The 18,481-nt window shown below is 49.4% G+C and overlaps 1 protein-coding gene across 11 annotated transcripts in view; it reads left to right on the top strand.

Annotated features, from left to right (window-relative positions):
• Mylk (myosin light chain kinase) overlaps positions 1–18,481 on the top strand; it is a 244,422-nt gene that overhangs the window by 166,174 nt on the left and 59,767 nt on the right. For 10 of the 11 annotated variants that reach the window (XM_058583501.1, XM_058583500.1, XM_046458049.2 and 7 more), the window contains 2 exons: positions 4,197–4,313; positions 13,120–13,206. In XM_058583501.1, the coding sequence (XP_058439484.1) occupies positions 4,197–4,313; positions 13,120–13,206 (204 nt within the window). Of the gene's footprint in view, positions 1–4,196; positions 4,314–4,625; positions 4,759–13,119; positions 13,207–18,481 lie in introns of those variants that run through there. The other variant, XM_046458054.1, reaches the window with a different exon arrangement.

Below are 18,481 nucleotides of genomic sequence, written 5' to 3'. Positions count from 1 at the left end.
GGATCTGGAGAGGGAACACGGGCTCACAATGATAAAACTGTTGGAGCCAATTACCCAAAGTGTGTCTGGAGGAACAGGAGCTGAGTGCCAGGGCCACAGGGAAAGGGCCTTGGGAAAGCCCTGGGCATCCATCTGAGCCCTGAAGCCACCAGACAGGCAGCGGGGAATTGGCAGGGGGCCTGTGGCAGCAGAGGAAGGCTCCTAGCCCATATGGGCTGGAGAAGGTGGTTTGTCCCCAATTTCTTCCTATCTCATGCCAAGGAGCTCAAGTTTCAAAGCAAAAGGGAGTTTTGTGCAAGATTCTGGAATGAGGAACTTTGTGCACAAAGCTGGTTTTAGGGGTTTGGCTGACTCCATGAGCAAATGACAGGCATGGAACCTGCTGAAGGAGTCAGGGAGAAGGGTGGTGAGGCCTGGACCAGCACAGTAGCCATGGCCATAGACAGAACCAGTTCAAGAAGCAAGAGAAGTAATGGAACCTGACACCTGACTTGGCAGGCAGGTTGGGAGCAGGCTAGGTGGGCAAGAGGAAGGAGTGGCAGACCACTGAGGGGGTGTCTGGGCCACAGGTGTCAGTGGAAATAAGGAAGTTGATGGTTTGAGGTGGTTCATGGAGGAGGAAGAAGGGATTGACTATGCCCATCTCCCCAAGACTATGCCACCTCCCCAACCTTCCTACCCCTCCGCACCTCTCTGCCCCATCCCCTGGCTATGAACACTACTTACCCTACTGCACTGGCCTCCAATCCTGTCATCTCTTCTATCAAGACTCACCACCTCTGGATGTTTCCTCAGACCTCTGTAACCATTTTAGCCAAGAAAGATTTGCCCTCCCTCCTCCCTCATCCGTCTGTGTATCTGATAATACCAGCAGCTATGAGAAAAAGTTTATAGGTTTCAGGGGCTTCTCTGATGTCTCTGATATCTGTAGCTTGGATCAGCCTCAGAACCTGTGGATTCCCCAAACAGAATTACATCCACCCCATTTAGGCCCGAGGAAATCCTGAGAAGAGGTTTGACAGCCTTTGGTTGCAGTTCACTATGAGTTAATACTAGGAGGGACAGTCATGTGCAAGTGTCCTTCCTCCTTCTGCATCTCCAGAACTGCAGGATGCTACCAGCTGGGCTTGCCCCCCAGAGACAGGCATCCAGGCCCCCCTTTCTAGAGCTGTCTTGGATGCAGGGTGGGAGGCAAAGGCCTGTGAGCCCAGAGCAGAGCTGCTGTGGCCCTGAAAAGTGCTTTTATCTTCATGGTTTGCTTGCTGTCTCCCAGCCTGGCTTCCCCCTCAGAGCATTTCTCCCAGTCTAATAATGAGGGCTCATTTTTGTTGCTGTTATCAAGAGATGATTCATTTTTAATTGCCTTCCAGGCGGAATCTCACGCAGGCTTTTTTTTTTCTTTTTCAAACTGTGAAAGTCCATCCTATAAAAGGTAGAATTCTGCAGCACCTACTCTGTGCAAGGCCTTGTTCTAGTCCCTACTGTCGTATGTATAATCCACTCAGTGCTGACTTAGGAACTTTTTTCCTTCTAGAAATTATTTACCTTGTTCAGTCATAGATTATACATATATATATATATATATGTATATATATGTATATATATATATATATATATATATTGTGTGTGTGTATTTGCATAGATCCTGCCAGATCACCTGCTGCAGAAATGCACCTTTGTCATTCTCAGGATGGCAATTTTTTTTTTTTTTAATTGCAACTGCATTCCAGACTCAGGAAAAGCATTCCTGATAGACATTGTCACTCCCCTCAGAGCTAGTATAGGAGACAGCTGTGTTTTTGCAATGGCCTTAAGAGAGGTGCTTTGGCAATAACAAGCTCAGGGTAACTTGGGAGCAGAGGAGAGAGATACTTAAGGCTGGGGGCATAGGGGTGACAAGGAGGGCACCATACCTGAGGAGGTGACCTGGAGGTGAGTCATACTACTGGTCTGGGCCTTTCAGGGAGACCAGGTCAGGGAGGCCCTGCTGACTAGCGCAGCCTCCTAGCAGAGCCTTCAGCATTTCAGACTGCTCCCTGCCCTCATCTCTGTCCCTGTTCTTGTTCTCCTCTCTGCCCACCCATTCAGGAAAGGAGAGAACTGGAGAACTGAGGGAACTTCAAAACCAGAGCTTGATTCCCTGGCCAGGAGGGTCTCTCCCAGGCAGGGCTCTTGCTGAGCTGCTCAGTAGATTCCTGCTCCTGACCTCTCCCTTCCCCCTTCTCAAAATTCCCCACCAGGCTGAGGCTTCTCAAAAAAAAAAAAAAAAAAAAAAATGCTGGGAAACAGTTTTCTTCTGGAGGTCAGGAATGAGCTGTCCCACAGGAAATACCAGATTCTTCATCTGGGGTAGCCAGCCTCCCAGCCTGCCTGGCTCTCCCCCAGCCCACGCACGTGGCTGGGATCAGTTCTGGGGCTTGAAAGAGTTGGGGCGGAGGGGCAGGGCCATGTCCAAGTGCTCCGCTGCCCTCCCGGTTGGGCCGTTGGCTCATGACTGTCTACAGTGTGTCTAACTTTGGTTTAAGGCTGAAGGCAGCTGGAGACTGAAACTGAAAGAAAACCAAGGATTCAACAGAGTTCTGTTCTCAGAGGCTCAGCCCAGACTGAGGGGAAATTCCCAGGTGGGGTTGGTTTCTGAGGGATCAGAGGTCGTCTTAGTATCCTCCTGTCCATATTCAGATGAATGGAAAGTATTCTCTCTCTAGAACATGGTTATCCTCATTCCCCTATTCCTGTGCCTCATGGTTCTCGTTCTCAAACCAGACTGTGTAAAGATCCAACTAATTCCTTTCTGCTGCAGTTTCTGCAGATTATCTTTTCAACACAGTGGGAAGAGACCAGGACCTGTTGCCCTCTGCCATGGAGGACAGAGTGACGCCTTTCCAAGGGTTAGGGTCTGTGAAAGGGTATAGGAGGTTTGGCGCATAGATCAGCCTGCCATCCTGCCCCAGGAAAATGTTAGGCCCTAACTTTCTCTTCCAGCCTGAATGAGGTTCTCTGGTCAGCACTGATGTCATCCTTCCTTCCTTTGGGGGCCTTAGCATTTTTTTTTGGTCAGGTCTGTGCATACATGTAAACGTGGAAGTGGGACTTGTAGTAGGTGGGTATGCTGAAATCTGAAGGCCCTTTAGGAATGGTGCCCACTGGCTTCCCTTCCAGTCTTGCTCTACCCCCCTCCAGGCCACACACACCCAGGATACACACAGCTCTCTCCATTGGTACCAATGGCCCATGGGAGCTGGGGGTGGGTGACTCTAGACAACAGGATTACCATGGCTCTGGCTCTGTCCTTCTCCTCATATGTGAGCCTGAAGGCAAGAACTAGGGTACTGCTACCTCCCGCCTGACCAACAGGCCTGGTCCTCAGCTGGTCTCTCCTTACACCCAGAGGGAAACTAAAGGAGGGGCCTCCAGAGGAGACATGACCAGCCCTGGGATGAGAGAACTAGGCCCAAAGAGGTGGGTCGGGGCAAGAATAGACCCAAGTGAGGACAGTAGGAAAGAAGGCCATTTTCACCCCACTCTGAGGTGACCAGAAGACCCAACATTAAAGGGAGGCAACCCCAAGTGCTCCCACTGTCCAGTGCTCCTCATTGGTCATGATTCTCTAGACCCCATTTCTGAAAAGCCAGTGCCAAGGTCCCAGGCCACAGTCACCTCTTCAACCCAACAGAGCTTCCCACAGGCCAATGTCCTTGCAGAACAAGGATTCTAACCCTCCCACACCCACTTCTTTTCAAAATTCCCTTTCCTAAGAGTGATTTCGCAAAGTCACTGCTGCGAGCTTGGCAGAACCCCCTTCCCTGCCACTGGGTGCAGTAGAGCTCTGCAGCCTGGGCCTGAGTCCTTCCCCCTCTTGGTGAGGAGCCTCATCCAGCTATTTCCTCTGCTATATCCATGCTTTCCAGAGACAGAGGCTATTTCTCTTCCTCCTGTCCTTTTGTATTATGTCCCTGTAAAAGGACTCTCTGGGTGGAGGAGGGGTGCCTGGATAAGTGTATTTAGGACTCAGCTTCATTGTGTAGTTTATCAGCAGAGAATGCCCTGGCCTCCCTGAGGAGAGGGATCACTTCCCCAGGGCCTCTCGCCTGGGCTCCCAGGGGCTGCTATGTAAGGACACTCTGCCATGCTTCAGATGCCAGGACAGGTACTAAGAAACTGCCTGGTGCATTCAACAGTTCTCTCTGTTCCTCCAGGCTCACTCTGTTCCATCTCCATCGAGAAGGCGCTGCCCGAGGACAGAGGCCTATACAAGTGTGTAGCCAAGAATGGTGCCGGCCAGGCGGAGTGCTCCTGCCAAGTCACCGTGGACGGTAGGTCATACCCACCCATGCTATCACATATCCAGGGTCCCATCTCTCATACCCTCCCACACCTGAACTGAACTGCCCCCAGCTGTCTTTACCTCTACCTGGGCGTTCATTTGGTAGGTGCCAAGCTACCTTTTACAAAAGCAAGACAGAAAAGAAAGTGCCAGTCCCACTTGATTACCCATGTGGCCGCTTTCTATGCCCCTGCCAGGAGGAGGGGCTGTTCACCCTCTCCTACCCTCCTCGTCCTAATCCCCCACACCCAGAACCTTCTGCAGGGAATCCGGGCAAAAGGGCACCAAGCAGGAGAAAGGACACACCCACAGGAAAATGACTACAAGTATTTTACAAGCCACAGCAAACAAGTGTGAGTGCTGGCGGCACAGAGCTGGCGTGGGTCCTGGGAACGTGAGGAGGGAGCTAGATGTGGGGAGCCATCCTGGAGGAGGTGAGTCGGGCTGAGTCTTCAGGTAGAGGGGACAGGGCCACCTCTGCCAAAAGAAAAGGGTAATAGCAACACAGCAGAAGGAGAGGGGATATGGGAGAAAGAGCAGTCCTGTCAGGTCTGAGTGGAATTTCCCTCTTAGGAAGGGGCAAGGCCTCACTATGAGGCTTGGGATTTGTCCTAAAGAAACGCAGGAAGTATGCATTTATGACTCTTTTCTTCCTGGGGTGAGGAATGTAAAATTAGAGACTTGAAAGTAGAATGGACCTCATGATAGTTTAGACAAACAACATTATTATTGTTGCTGTTGTTGTTGTTGTGACGATACTAGGGATGGAACCCAGGGCCTCACTCATGCTAGGAAAATTCTCTACCACTGAGTTACACCCTCATTTGACAGATGAGAAAATTGAGGCCATTCAGAGAGGAAGGCTTTCTGGTCACAGTAGGGCTGGGCCAGGGCAGAACCCCATCTCAAGGATTCCCTATCCAGTTCCCTTTCTTTGTATTTTGGGACTTGCCTGGAAATGTCTAAAAAGGTAGTTTTGGGAAAACAGTTCCTTGCCCTTGAAATGCCTGGTTAATAACCATCAGTGACATGTCAAAAAATAGTGTCCAAATAAGGCATCTCGAAGAACAGCTTTGTTGTTCTTCTGGCTCCTGAGTGGGATCACTTGAGTCCTAAGATCCTAACCTGTTTCACTGCCATCCCACAAAATGTGGAATCTTAGTCCTCATTCTGGATTTCATAATCCGATTTCCTGATCATAAAACTGAGCTCTACTGTAAGTAATGAACAGGAGAAAGGAAGAAAGGTCTTATAAAGAAAAGCCTCCTAAAAACACGCAGTGGTGATGTGAATCACATTGTTAATAGCCAAAAAGGTGAGCTAAAACTGTCCTCTTAGACTTCTGGTAATGTCCTTTTCTCACCTCAGTGAGAAAGCAGATCTGACGGGGCAGAGTTCATGGTCAGCTGGGAGCAGGGCTTATGATACATGCTTTGAGACTCTGGGCCAGGCAGTGGCTGCTACTTTCTCCTGTGTGTCTCTCCTCACTTGGGCTGTCACCACCCAGGTCAGAGTCCCACTCTCAGGTGCCCAGTTGTAGCCTTCCTGGAAACTTGACCCCGGAAGTTAATTTATAACAGCCTCTCTCCTCACTTGGGACTCTGGATGATTCCCCCTAATCTATTAGGAAACCAACCTGCTAATGAGGTTGTCTGCTTTGGGAACTCCTGGGCTCTCTAATTCCTATGTACATGACTGACTGCAGGCAGGAGAGCAATCCATTCTCCTTATCTGTAAAATGTCAGCACCTTTTCCAGATTTGTTTGCAAAATAAAATTTCCTTTTTTTTTCTACAGAATGTACTTGGGAATCTCTTTTTTTTTTTTTTTAAGGACATTCATTCTACAACTTAAGGGGCCTTTTTCACACTGAGGATGACTGGAAGAGTCTGTTACACTCCCCACTAATCTTGATGACCCCCACCATTTATCTTTGGTTCCCTCAAAGGCAGAGGTCAGGCCCCTAGTTGCAAACTAGGAGCTGAATCTTAGCAGAAGACTGGGAATAAGATAGGAGAAAGACCAGCTGAGATAACACACCAACTCCCAGCTAATTAGGTTTTGTTTGGTTTGGTTTTCAGAGAGAAAAACAGGCAACCCTCTTCATCCTCTCCCTTCCTTCTTCTTACCCTTGCAGCTACATCTGTGGTAGACACCCTGTATAAACTCCTGCCTTCATTGTGTCCCTTCCTCTCACTGTCCACATTCCCTAGGGCATGACACTCAGGTCCCAATGGGTCTGAGTACCCTTTGAAATTGCAGGCAAAACTTGGGGTATATATGGGCCTAAGCATCTTTCTGAAAAGAGGGGTCTGTAGCTTTTAGTCCAGTTGTTAACGGGAGTCATGAATGACACTGGGTTGAAGGGACTCCCCGCCCTAAGAGGGAACCATGTTTGAGTTCACAGCCCAGGCCCTGGGTGAGCCCCCAAGTTCTCTCTCTCTCTGCAGCTGCCTGCCTGACCTCTGGACAGAACCAGTCATTGAAAGACAGTGAGGTCCCTCTTCACTGTGCTAACTTCAGCTTGGCTTCCCTCTGTCACTTAGCAGGGCTGATCATACCCCCTGAAAGTCACTTGCTGTCATTTAGCCTGTGCCCAACACCATTAAGATCATGTGTCTATAGCCAATAAGATGATATATTTCAAGATCTCATCAAAAGGAGCCCAGTAGGCTGGGTGTGGTGGCACACGCCTGTAATCCCAGTGACTTGGGAGGCTGAGGCAGGAGGATTGTGAGTTCAAAGCCAGCCTCAGCAACTTAGTGAGGCCCTAAGTAACTCAGCAACACCGTTTCTCTAAATAAAATACAAAAAGGGCTGGAGATGTGGCTCAGTAGTTAAGTGCCCTTGGGTTCAATCCCTAGTACCAAAATTAAAGCGAGTTTTGTGTCAGCCACGTGTCTGTTTCTCCTGTACATAGTATAAGGGAGGTGACCTGATAATACAGCATATCTGACAGCTTTAGTCCTGCTGTTTGGGTCTTTCTCTTGTGTGACAGAGTGTTTGGGCACTTTCTTGTTATGATCGTATCACCCTTCCTTCCAAACGCGGAAGGCAAGTGTCAATTTGTCCCCACACAAGAGAACTAAACCTCGAGTGGGTAAGGACTTTCCAGAAAACTTGTCCAGGAGGAGAAAAAACTGGCCTTCCGTGGCCACCATGTCCAGAGACTCTGTCATATTTTGGATTTTCTGGTTACCCAATAGTGGACAAGCTTTCCTCCATTAGCAAACAGACTTAGCCCGGGTGGACAGCCTTCCCAGGTCACACAGACAGGCACACTAGATCTAAGAGGACCCCCACTCCAGCAGTAAGCTACATCCCAGACCACCATGGCAGGACTCAAGTGGGTCTGGTCTGCACCTTCCCATGACCTGCCAGCCCCCCGTACAGTGAGTTACCATGGCAGAGCCCCCGGTCTCCTTCATTACCAGCCCTCTCTGTTGGGAAGTCCTTCTGAACATGGGACTAAGTAACTCATGTGATCCAGACCCAGATGAGAGGTGAAGTCCTTCTTAAGTCAACATCCCAGGACAGGAGTCAGGAGGCACCTCAGCCCCTCACAGGCTCCTGCAGTCCTTCCCAACTCAGGTCTCCCTTCTTCAGTTGCCCCCAAGGCAACCCAGCCTTAGCTTCAGTGAGAGTGGGGCTTTGTGACCACAGAGGGTCGCCCATGTTTGTGTAGGTGCTCCAATGGGCACCTGTGCCATCACTCATTCATTCAACAAAGAGTTGTGTGCCCGCCATGCCAGGCGCTCCTCTAGGATTGAGCATTAGCAGCAGTAAACACAGCAGAACGAATGCTTGCTCTCAGCACTTGACCTTCTATTGGGGGGAAGTAATAGTGCAGAGGAAGAGACATGTCATTACTTCAGACAATGCTGCCTGCTGTGGAGAAGGCCCAGGGGGGCAAGTGGGAGGGGGTGCTGTTCAGAGATGGGGATTATTGAGCCCTCTTGAGGAAGGAACTTTTGGACAGAGACCTCCAGGAAGTTAGAGAAGGAGTCCCTGAGGTAAGAGAAAAGAGGTGACGGTGAGGCTATGTTTGTCCTCCCCAGGAAAAGGAAGCAACCAGGCTGATGGGGCTGGGAGCAAGGGACTGTGTGGTGGGAGTGAGGCTGCAGAGGGCAGATGCCAGCTCGGCAAGGCTGTGTGGGCTTCGACGAGGAAGCCGGATTTTATTCTGAGTGAGATGGGACAATTCTGGACATTTGTAAAGGATCACTCAGGGCCCTGTGTGGGGTGACCAGACCCAGAACAGATACAGAGGAAAGCAGGGAGATCAGATGGCAGGAGACAGTAGCATATAGACTCAGTGGAAGTGACAAGTAATGATTGGATTCATAAATCTAGTTTGATGTAGAGCTGATAAGACTCACTGATGAGTTGGATATGGAGAGAGAAAGGGGAGGCACCGGGTGCCCCCTCCTTGCTGCATGGAAGACTTAATTTCCATGGAAGAGTGAAGATCAATGGCAGTGCCAGCCTACCGAAGTCAGAATGTGCAGGTTGGAGGGACAATCGAGAGTTTTGTGCATGTGAGGTTGGAGATGCCCATTGGGCAGCCCAAGGTAACATGTGACATAGACAGGCATCTAGATAAATCTGAAGCTGGGGAGGGAGATCAGGGAATGGGGATCCATCCACATGTAGAGGCCATCAAATGCCCTGGAATTGACAGAGGTTCCCAGGGGTGGATGTGGATGGAGATGGGACAAAGGAGCGAGGTAGAGTCCAACATTGAGAGTCAGGGAGAGGACAGGAGTCCACAAAAGAATGGTCTCAGGGAGAAAAACACCCAGGAGAGGGAGTGTCCCAGGTCTAAATGGTGAGAATCTGAGGAAGGAAAGAATGAAGGATCAAGTGTTGGATGCTACTGCTGAGTAGAGGGGAGACTGAGCATTGGCCACTAGATATGGCAACCTGGAGATCATCGGTGACCTTGACAAGAAGGTTAAAGGGCAGTGATAGCAACAACGGCCTATTTGAGACAGAGAGCAAGTCACCTGCTCAAGTTCACCTTGACTAATTGGGAATCTAACCCCAAGACTTGGCTGCTTAACACTGTAGCCCACTGCCCCCAGGACCATTGGCATTGCTGTTTGTCACTGAATTGGACCCAGCCTTCGTTGGCTTCAGTCCTTCTATATATATTCTCCACTCCACTCCCACTTTCACGTTGATTCTTTAAGTTGTCACAGGCAGTTAATGGGTATTAGGTTCAACCAAATAGAATTGCTATTTTTTAGGCCAAAAGTAATTAAGTATTGGTGAATGGTGTGGTTCCGCCCTGTGTGAGCACATAAAGCACTTCAGCAGAGCACATGTGTGGAACAAGTACCCAGTAAATGTCACCTGTTATTTTGTAACTCACTCCTCCGTCCCTCTTCTGTTGAGCTGGTGTTATTCCCATTTTTCCAATGAGGAAGATCAGCCTCAGAAAAGTTCAGGAACTTCCCCAACGACTCACTAAACCTCAGAGCCAGAAAAGAGCTCAAGTTCCCAACTAGAAAGTGCTATCCTTTCATGCTAGCAAGCTGCTTGGCCTTTGGCAGAAAGAGAGGCCAGCGAGGAAGAATGGACAACCTCCTGGGAGAGGCTGGAGCCCAGCCCCTCTGCTCTGTCCCCTCATGGGTCTCTTAGAAGCTCAGACCCACTCTCAGAAGCTTCCCAAAACCTCATTCCTCTGCCTAGGGCCAGAGCCCAGGGATCCAACCTCTTGGGGGAAACAAAAGAAAAAATGCCAAATGTCCCCTTGAGGGTGTGAGTCCAGAATGAGCCCAGGAGTGGAAAGGGTGAGGCATTATCGGTATAAGGACAAGTTTCCCTCTCTCTGTCAAGGCCCCCCACTTCCCTACACCTCCATCTTCCCTCTGCACACTCCTTTGGGTGCACACCAGGCCAGCAAAGGACTCTAGCCCTGAGGCCCAGATCTAGAAATGAAGTTCAGTTTCATCACAAAATAGATTAAAATAGACAGAAAAGACAAGCTGCTCTTAAACTTTTATTACTATTATTTTTATCCCCTGGACAGCCATGTGAGCACAAAGCTGGTTTTGATTAAGCGTGTGGTCCTTCCAGCCCACTCCTCCTGCGGTTCTCATGGAGGAGGCGTAGTGGTTCAGCATCCCTGCCTGGGGCCCCTGGTGCATGCACAGCCCCCACAGTGTTGGCACTTTAGGAGGGACGGGGCTCCAGGCCTAGAGTATGCCTGGTTTGAAATGGAAACTCAAGCCCTTTTCCTCATGGCCAGACTGAAAGATAAAGTGCAGTGAAACTTCTTAAAACAAGGCTCAAAGCACATCCAGTGTGGTTACTGACACATCTGGGGGGCCTGCAGCACCCTAGAGCAGAGGACAGTGCAGGAATGATAGGGGCTGGTGCAGGGATTCTGAAGGTAGAAAATGTTAAAGTCAACTCGGAGGAGTGAGAGATCGTGGTTAGCAGAAAGAGTGAGCTCACTTAGGCAAAAGACCCTTCTTGGTCTCCAGAGCCCCATTGCATGCATTCTGTCCTTTGGGACTTGGGCCACTGTGGGGTAGAGAAAACAAGAGTTATTCCCTTTGAACAGATAAGAAAACAGAGACATGGGACAGTTTAAGTGACTTGCCCATGTTCTTGAGATTGCTGATGACAAAGCCACAACTAGAACTGTCCTCTCTTCATCCTTCTGTGATGGGTGCTTGAAAGTAAAGCCCAGCACATCCCTCCTTTCAGAAGCCCAAGGAAACTGGGCCTCTCCTTCTTTGCTTGCTTCTACTCAGTTTTCCCACCTGTGGGTAGTGGGGAAACCAGTCCTTCTTTCTCTGCCTTCTCTGTGCTCTGGGACTCACCAGGAGAAAGAGAGATCTGAACCAAGGAATGCAGAACTTTGTGCACATCCCCACCTCCACTCCTCCTCTGGGAAAAGGGCAAAGAGAAATTTCTGCATGTACTTTCTTTCAAGTCCTAGGGGGACTTTCTCTTCCTCTACCCAGCTCCACATGGAATTGGTGCCCTGGGGTGTGGGCAGCTCCCTAAGATCCTGGTGGCATTGGCTATGGATGGCAAAGACCTGCCACCATCTGGTGCTCCTTTGCACTTCTGGACAGTGGTGGGATTAGGGTGACATGCCGTGGGGGCAGGTTAGGGGCTGGGTTATCAAGCACTGCTTCAAAGGATCTCTTCCACTCTTGTCCCTTTATCCCCATCTCCTGCTATAGATTAATAGAAAGTCCTACTTACGATCCAGTCATTCCCACAGTTCCATGTATATGGCTTTTGCCCTTTTTCAGTGGTGAGCCCCCCATCTCCTGCCCAGCCCAGAGACCTCTGAACTGAGCCAGCAAGGTGCCTCTGTTACGAGATTACCGTATCCCCATCCCCACGGTGTCTAATTTAGCTGCTGCAGCAATGTTTCACCATCCCTGCCTTGGGGAGGGACAGCAGAAGCCCTCGAGTGGGTCCTCTCCTCAGGAGGTGGGAAGGGAGGCTGACTAGTGTTAAGTCTCAGAAATGATGCTGTGTGAGAAGGATAGCATAGGCAGCTCCACTTCTAGAGCAGGCAGGGACCCAGATGCTATGTAGAAAGAGACATGCCTCCAGGTGAGAGCTCAGAGAGCCCATGAGACAGGAAGGATATGTCCCTGACCCCTTCTATCTGTGCTCCTGGTTCCCACCCCAGAGCCCAGATGAGGTAAGATCAGCCAGGGCTGCCATCCTGAAAGGGAGGGGAGCAAGATAGCCCTTCCTCCCCAGCCAAGCCACAGGAAGTGGCCAAAGCCTCTGGAAAGTGCCCCACCCTCCTTCCTCCCTCTGAGTTTCCTCTCCTCCCAAGCAGGAAAAGGAGGATAGGAAGGGGGTTCAGAGAGCTACCCACCCAACCTGTCCCCAAAAAGTGTTCCTTGTAGGGAAAGGAAGACCAGAGAGCATGGTGACATTGATTCAGCAAGTATTTCTTATCTGAGTCCTAGATGGTTTCCCCACAACTTTGTAAAGTCCCTTCTCCTGGGGGCCCAGTGGGGGCTTTTTCTGCCCAGCCCCACCCAGCCATAGTGAAGAGTCCCTGCTGCTAGACAAGGGAGGGTTCCTCGGGCATTATCTGGGCTCTGCCTTAGCATGGGAGAAGGAGCCTGGAGCAGAGGCCTGAGGAGCACCGTCCCCATCCCCATCGTGTCTAATTTAGCTGCTGCAGCAATGTTGCACCATCCCTGCCTTGGGGAGGGATAGCAGAAGCCCTCAAGTGGGTCCTCGCCTCAGTCTCAGGGGAGAGGCACGCTAGCTGCCTGCTCTGAGGTCTTTATCTGGTCTGTTATGGGCCAAGTGCAACAGCATGTCTGAAAAAATCAGAGACTGACCGCAAGCCCCTCCAGACCGCGAGCTACGTCCTCTCCTTCCTCTGTGTGGGACCTCTTTTTGAAAGTGTTTTTGGAAGTCTGGAACATTCAGCTGAGTGAGTCAAGGCCCAAGGAAGGAAAAGATGGGGGAGCTGAGCCAGAGGGTAGGATGGCCACAGCCTGGACAGCAGCGGTATTTTTGGCAGCCTGTGCAGAGGGGAGTACTAACCAGCTCCCAGTAGCCTATCCATCCATCTTGCTAGGGTGACTGTCCTACCACCTGATTTATCAGCCATGGCGGCCTTTCCTTCTTTGGTGCCAGTGGAGGCAGGGCCGGCCCAGCAGGCGCCGAGGGCCTCCCAAGGAATGCAGGATGGGTGAGCCATACGAGGCTTGAGGTGGGATCCTGACTGAGGTGCCTCCTCTATTCATCTCCTTGGACAGCCTCCCAGTGATGTTTGTGTCCCCTGTTTTGTTCCAGATGCTCCAGACACTAAGAACACCAAGGCCCCGGAGATGAAATCCCGGAGGCCCAGGGGCCCTCTTCTCCCTGTGCTAGGAACGGAGAGTGAGTATTGGCTCTGCTTTGCCTCGCAAACTCAAGGGACACCCAGGACTGGGGGGGTGGGGGTGGGGGGTAGACGGGTGTCAGAGCCTCTGTCTCCTGAGCATCCCTCTGGCTTGAGTGTCTCCAGGTCTGGCTTCTGCCCATATGCCACAGTACCCGGTGACCTTCTTGTGACCTTTTCTCATCTTCCTCCTTCCCCCATCTTCCTCCTTCCCCCATAACCTGTCCACCACCTGTGCACATCTCTGTCCCCCTCAACATCACTCATACTCTTTTTACTTTGTTACTGAGCCCCATCCCCACTCCCTGCAAGAGTGAATCACTCCTCAATTGACTCTGCTTTGCCAGGGAACCTCTCTAAATTGTAATCATTCCCAACTGAAATACCAGTGGTCCCCAGCACCTGTGAAATCCCATACAAGTGAACTTTTTGCAAGATCATGCCTAGACATAACTATTGTGCCTGTGTACATGTGGTCCCTTACGTCCTGGCTGCCACCACTCTCCCAGCTCTGCCTCTCACTCTCTCACTCCTATTTTATATTCAAGCCAGACTGAGCTCCTCACTGAACCATAGCCATCCCCTGAGGTCCTCCCAGCATGCCTGTGCTCTGGCACCTCTCTCCATGGGCAACCTTTCTAATAAACTCCCACTGCAAAACCAGATCAGCCCCGAGTTCTTCCTCCTTTTATCTCAAAGTAACTCTCTGGGAGCTCAGAGCCTTGGCAGCTCCCTCATCCACCAACTGTCACCTTACCAAGCGTGGAAACAGGTCCTTCTCTCATGGCACCTTCCTTGAGGGCCTAGCATGAGCCTCAGAATGGCACATGCTATGCCTTGCTCTTGGAGGACCCTCCCTGGTGTCTCTCAGAGTCAAATTGCAGAGTGACATAAATATGCAAGGATGAAAGGAACTTCTCCATGATCCAGACCATAGACAGTTACGCCTTCCTTTCGACCTTGATTCCCCCAGGGCCTATCCACCCATTTGGCATGGTGCCAAGAGCACACACTGCTTTACAGGCCCACAAAAATGTGCTGTCCTATAAAATTAGAAGAAAAAAATGAACTGTTCAAAGACAATGTTTTGAGTTCATAATATTAATATAGTCATCCTTTATGCCAGAGAAATTGTGAACTATAATTTATATAACTAAAATATAATATATATAATATTCAATTAAATATGTATTAAGGATGAAGGAGCCCATGAAGGCAAAAGTCATAGAGCAGCCCTGGCTTCTACAGTGATTATTAGTATAGTTTCATTAGCAGAACTATCCTTTGAAACCTCCAGTTTTAGCAGGATGCAGGTTACTTGGACAGCCCCAACACACTGTTTTAAAACAAATAGCAGAAAAGTCAGGTTCTTACCTAGACAAATAGAGGAAAGTAATCATCCTGATGATACAGAAGACCACTTCTCTTTTTCCATTATGTAGCAGTGTTTTATGACTTTCACCTTACTCTCCTCTTTCTTCCTCTCTCCCCCCCTCCCTCCCTCCATTCCTTCCTTCTTTCTTTCCTTCTTTTGTTAGGCGATGTGTTCACCTTCCTGATGATGCATTTGGGTTCCCTGAACACAAGCCTGGGGTGTCAGACTTCAGTATGGTAGGGCCACCAAAGTGAAAAGATATTTACCCAAAGTGGGGAAGTAATCCCCAAGAATAGTGGAGGGACCACTATCAAGAAGCTTCAAAGATCAAGAGTGGACATTAAATAAGTTATTGGAAGCGCAAAAAAACCAATCTAAGAAGAACCTAGTAGGGATGGGATAATAGTTATTCTTTCCAAATATTTTCTGGGACCATGCCATGTTCAATATTGGGAAATGAAAGCAGATGAGATGTTGTCCCGAAAAGAACACCGGGACTGTGACTAGGGTGTCATGTGGTAGTTCACTTCTCAGGGGCAGAGGTTCAGCAGCCTCCTGTCCAGTGTGATCCTGAGGGAGGTGAGGAGAGGTCAAAGGGGAACTGTGGAGGAGAAAAACAAGCAGGAGACAATGAGCAGACCCAGAGCTGGGCTCCTTGCCCTGGAAAACAGGAGGCTGTGGAAAACCCCAATCAAGTTGTCATCATCCAACTCTGGATCCGCAGCTGGCGGCCCTGCCTGCATATTAGTTTCACCTGGGGAGCTTGGAAGCCACCACTGCCTGGACTGCTCCCCAGACTAATTAAATCAGAACCTCGGGTGGGAGCAGGGCTTCAGTATTTGTTTATGCTCCCAGGTCATTCCAGTGTGTGGTCACACTGGAAAGAGGGAAACTGGTGCCCCCCACTGTTGGTCTAGGGCAGCAGAAGGGTATCTTCCTGCTGCCTCCGTGTAGAGCCGACACCCTGGGAGGGTCTCCCAAGGCACCCTGTGGTGTGGAGGGGCACAGCTTGCAGAAAGCTCTATGAAAATGCACACATCGTGATTGGATTAACTCCATAACTCCATCTACCCCCAAATCCATTCACCCCACAAATGTATTCAGTTTCTTCTTTCTGTGTATTTGTGTATTTGTGAATATATAAATACATCAGCAGGATTTTTCTCCCCATAGAAATGAAATCCTGCAGTCTATCTCTCTCTGCCACGTGCATTACCTTCCGCAGTCCAAGACATGTCCAGTTTCATGAGTGGTCTGTGTGTGTGTGTGTGTGTGTGTGTGCGCGTGCTTTTGTCAAGGGCCAAAAAGTACCTAATCTAAGGAGGAAATCCATCTTTCCTGAGGGAAGGGTGAGTGATTTTCCTGTCAAACATTGTGGCCAGATCCTTCTCTGCATGGCCTCCTCTCTCCAGCATGATAGTTTGGTCCTGTAAGCCAGCAGTTGAGGGGCAGAGTGGACAAAGCTTACCCCCACTGTGTCCTGGGGGCCCCTGGGAGCCTCATTGTGGCCAAGCACTTGAAGAGCCAAATTGGTGTGCTCCGAGTGAGCTGTCAGGAGGATGAAAGGAAATGGAGCAAAGCACAAGTTGACCTGGTGGACACCAGCTCACAGATGAAAGAGGGAGATGGTGTGCTGGGCTGGGGCTGGGGGCGGTGGTTAGAATGAGGGAGCCTCCAGACCAGGTTATGAAGGAGGAGAGGAGTGTAATTTGTGTGGTTTGGTTGAGGAGGAATGATAACATAAGAGGGAGAGAGGCAGGCAGGAGCTTGGGGTGAAACCGCAGAGGCCAGAGTGAGGGCAGCTGAGCGGACCCCCTGGGCAGCAGCCTTAGCCTCAGGTGCTCTGGCTAGGTCACTTCCGCTCTCTCACTCTGCTCTGCTACAAGTGATTGCTGTTCCCATTTTGCAAATGAGTGAAACTGATTCTAAGAGACAAAATTATCATGCCCCAGGGCCTCCCAGCTGGGAAGGAGTAGAACTGTGATGCCAAGCCTGATCTACGCTCCTGTCACGGCCCCCTGCACCTTGTCCTCTCAGGGATGTACTCTGTGCTGTCCACACAAGCTGAGCAGAGCTTCCTCCAGCCCTTGGGGCAGCAGGAGGAGAGAGGGATTGGGCCCCCAGGACTGGCAGAGGTCTGGTTGTCATTCAGCTGGGGGATAGGGAGGGCAGCAGCTGGCACGCATACCTGGATTCAGAGGCTTATCAGGGTGCTTGCTGCATGCCCTCGCTGGGATCTTTTCTATATCTAATTTCAAAGTTACAGAAAAATTACAAGAATAGTACAAGAAACTCTTGAATGCTCCTTACTTGAAATTCAACAATTACTTACATTTTGTTCCTTTTTTATCATTTTCTATATATTATGCATATATATATATATATTCATTTGGGTGGATGAATCCATATAAGACCAAATTTTATATCCATGCCCTGGACTTCTAACTCACTGTGTGTCTTCTAAGAATGTAACCACACTGCAATTATTGAAATCAGGAAATTTGATATTGAACAATGGCATTCTCTCATCAACCCACAGTCTACCTTCCAGTTTAATACCAGCTTAATATGCGGATTCACGGATTTCTCCTATTAGTCTGTATAAGGTGGTGATCTTTTGAAGAGATCAATGAGCATTTTACAACTTGAGTAGCTGGCCCCTGAGTGGGTTCATAATCAGTATTTGATTTTCTATCAATTCATGAGTTCTATGCTTTAGGGTTCCTATCTCCACTGCAATTTAAGGATTATACAGATGGAACATCCCTTTTATTCTATGCCTGGCCTTGAGCCTCATCTCTGACATTGGACCATCCCAGTCACTATGTTAGACTGTCTCAGATTATGATGCTTTTATTTATTTTTTTTAATATTTATTTTTTAGTTTTAGGTGGACACAATATCTTTATTTTGTTTGTATGTGGTGCTGAGAATCGAATCCAGTGCCTCACGCATGCTAGGCGAGCGCGCTACCACTTGAGCCACATCCCCAGCCCATGATGCTTTTATTTTATTTTTGCTATACCAAGGCTTCATGCATGCATGCCAGGCAAGTGCTCTACCACAGAGCTACATACCAGCCCCACCTCCCACCCACCTTTTTTTTAAGACAGGGCCTCATTTTGTTGGCTGAGTCTGTCCTCATACTAGCAATCCTCCTGCCTCAGCTCTTTGAGTTCCTGGATTACCGGTGTGCACCACTGAGCCCAGCTGATGCTTTTAAATATCTTCGCCACCACCTCCAAACCCATGTGTCTCCCTGAAACCAAAAGTCGTGTCAATTTGAAAACATTTTTGGATATCAAACAATGTCCAGTTTTTGTGAAGGTTTCCCCCAAATCAAATCTTTCTTCTAAACATTTTTTGCAGGTTGGGGGAAGTGCTAGGTCCTGAAAGGACTTAAAGGTCTGGAAGCAGTGGCTCAGGAGAATGAGGCAAGAGGATCATGAGTTCAAAGCCAGCCCCAGCAAAAGCGAGGCGCTAAGCAATTCAGTGAGACCCTGTCTCTAAATAAAATACAAAATAGGGCTGGGGATGTGGCTTAGTGGTTGAGTGCCCCTGAATTTCATCCCTAATACCAAAAAAAAAAAAAAAAAAGTCGAGGGGCTGAAAGGAAATGCTGGAGAGGTTAGGATTTAGCATCAAGACTTGCCTGATAGTGAAAGATGTGGGACTGGAGAGAAGCTGAGATTTTTCCATAAACATCTCTGAAAGCAGACAGCAACTCCACTTTCTCCCAACCAAAGTGGTGGCTGATCTATGGGTATAATAGTGCCCAGTGACTTCCACACATATGTGTGTGACTCTGTGATGCTCACCCACCAGGCTGCTACCTCTAATTTCTTCCCCAGCTCACCCAGTATCTTCCATAATTCAATTAACTGGTGATGGGTCCTCCC

The sequence above is a fragment of the Marmota monax genome, unplaced genomic scaffold (genome assembly GCF_021218885.2).
Source record: "Marmota monax isolate L192 unplaced genomic scaffold, Marmota_monax_Labrador192_F-V1.1 WCK01_AAM20220418_F8-fsc00052, whole genome shotgun sequence".
In the NCBI taxonomy this organism is placed as follows: domain Eukaryota; kingdom Metazoa; phylum Chordata; class Mammalia; order Rodentia; family Sciuridae; genus Marmota; species Marmota monax.
The sequence above is the reverse complement of the archived record's forward strand: the minus strand, read 5'-3'. Positions and strand labels throughout refer to the sequence as shown.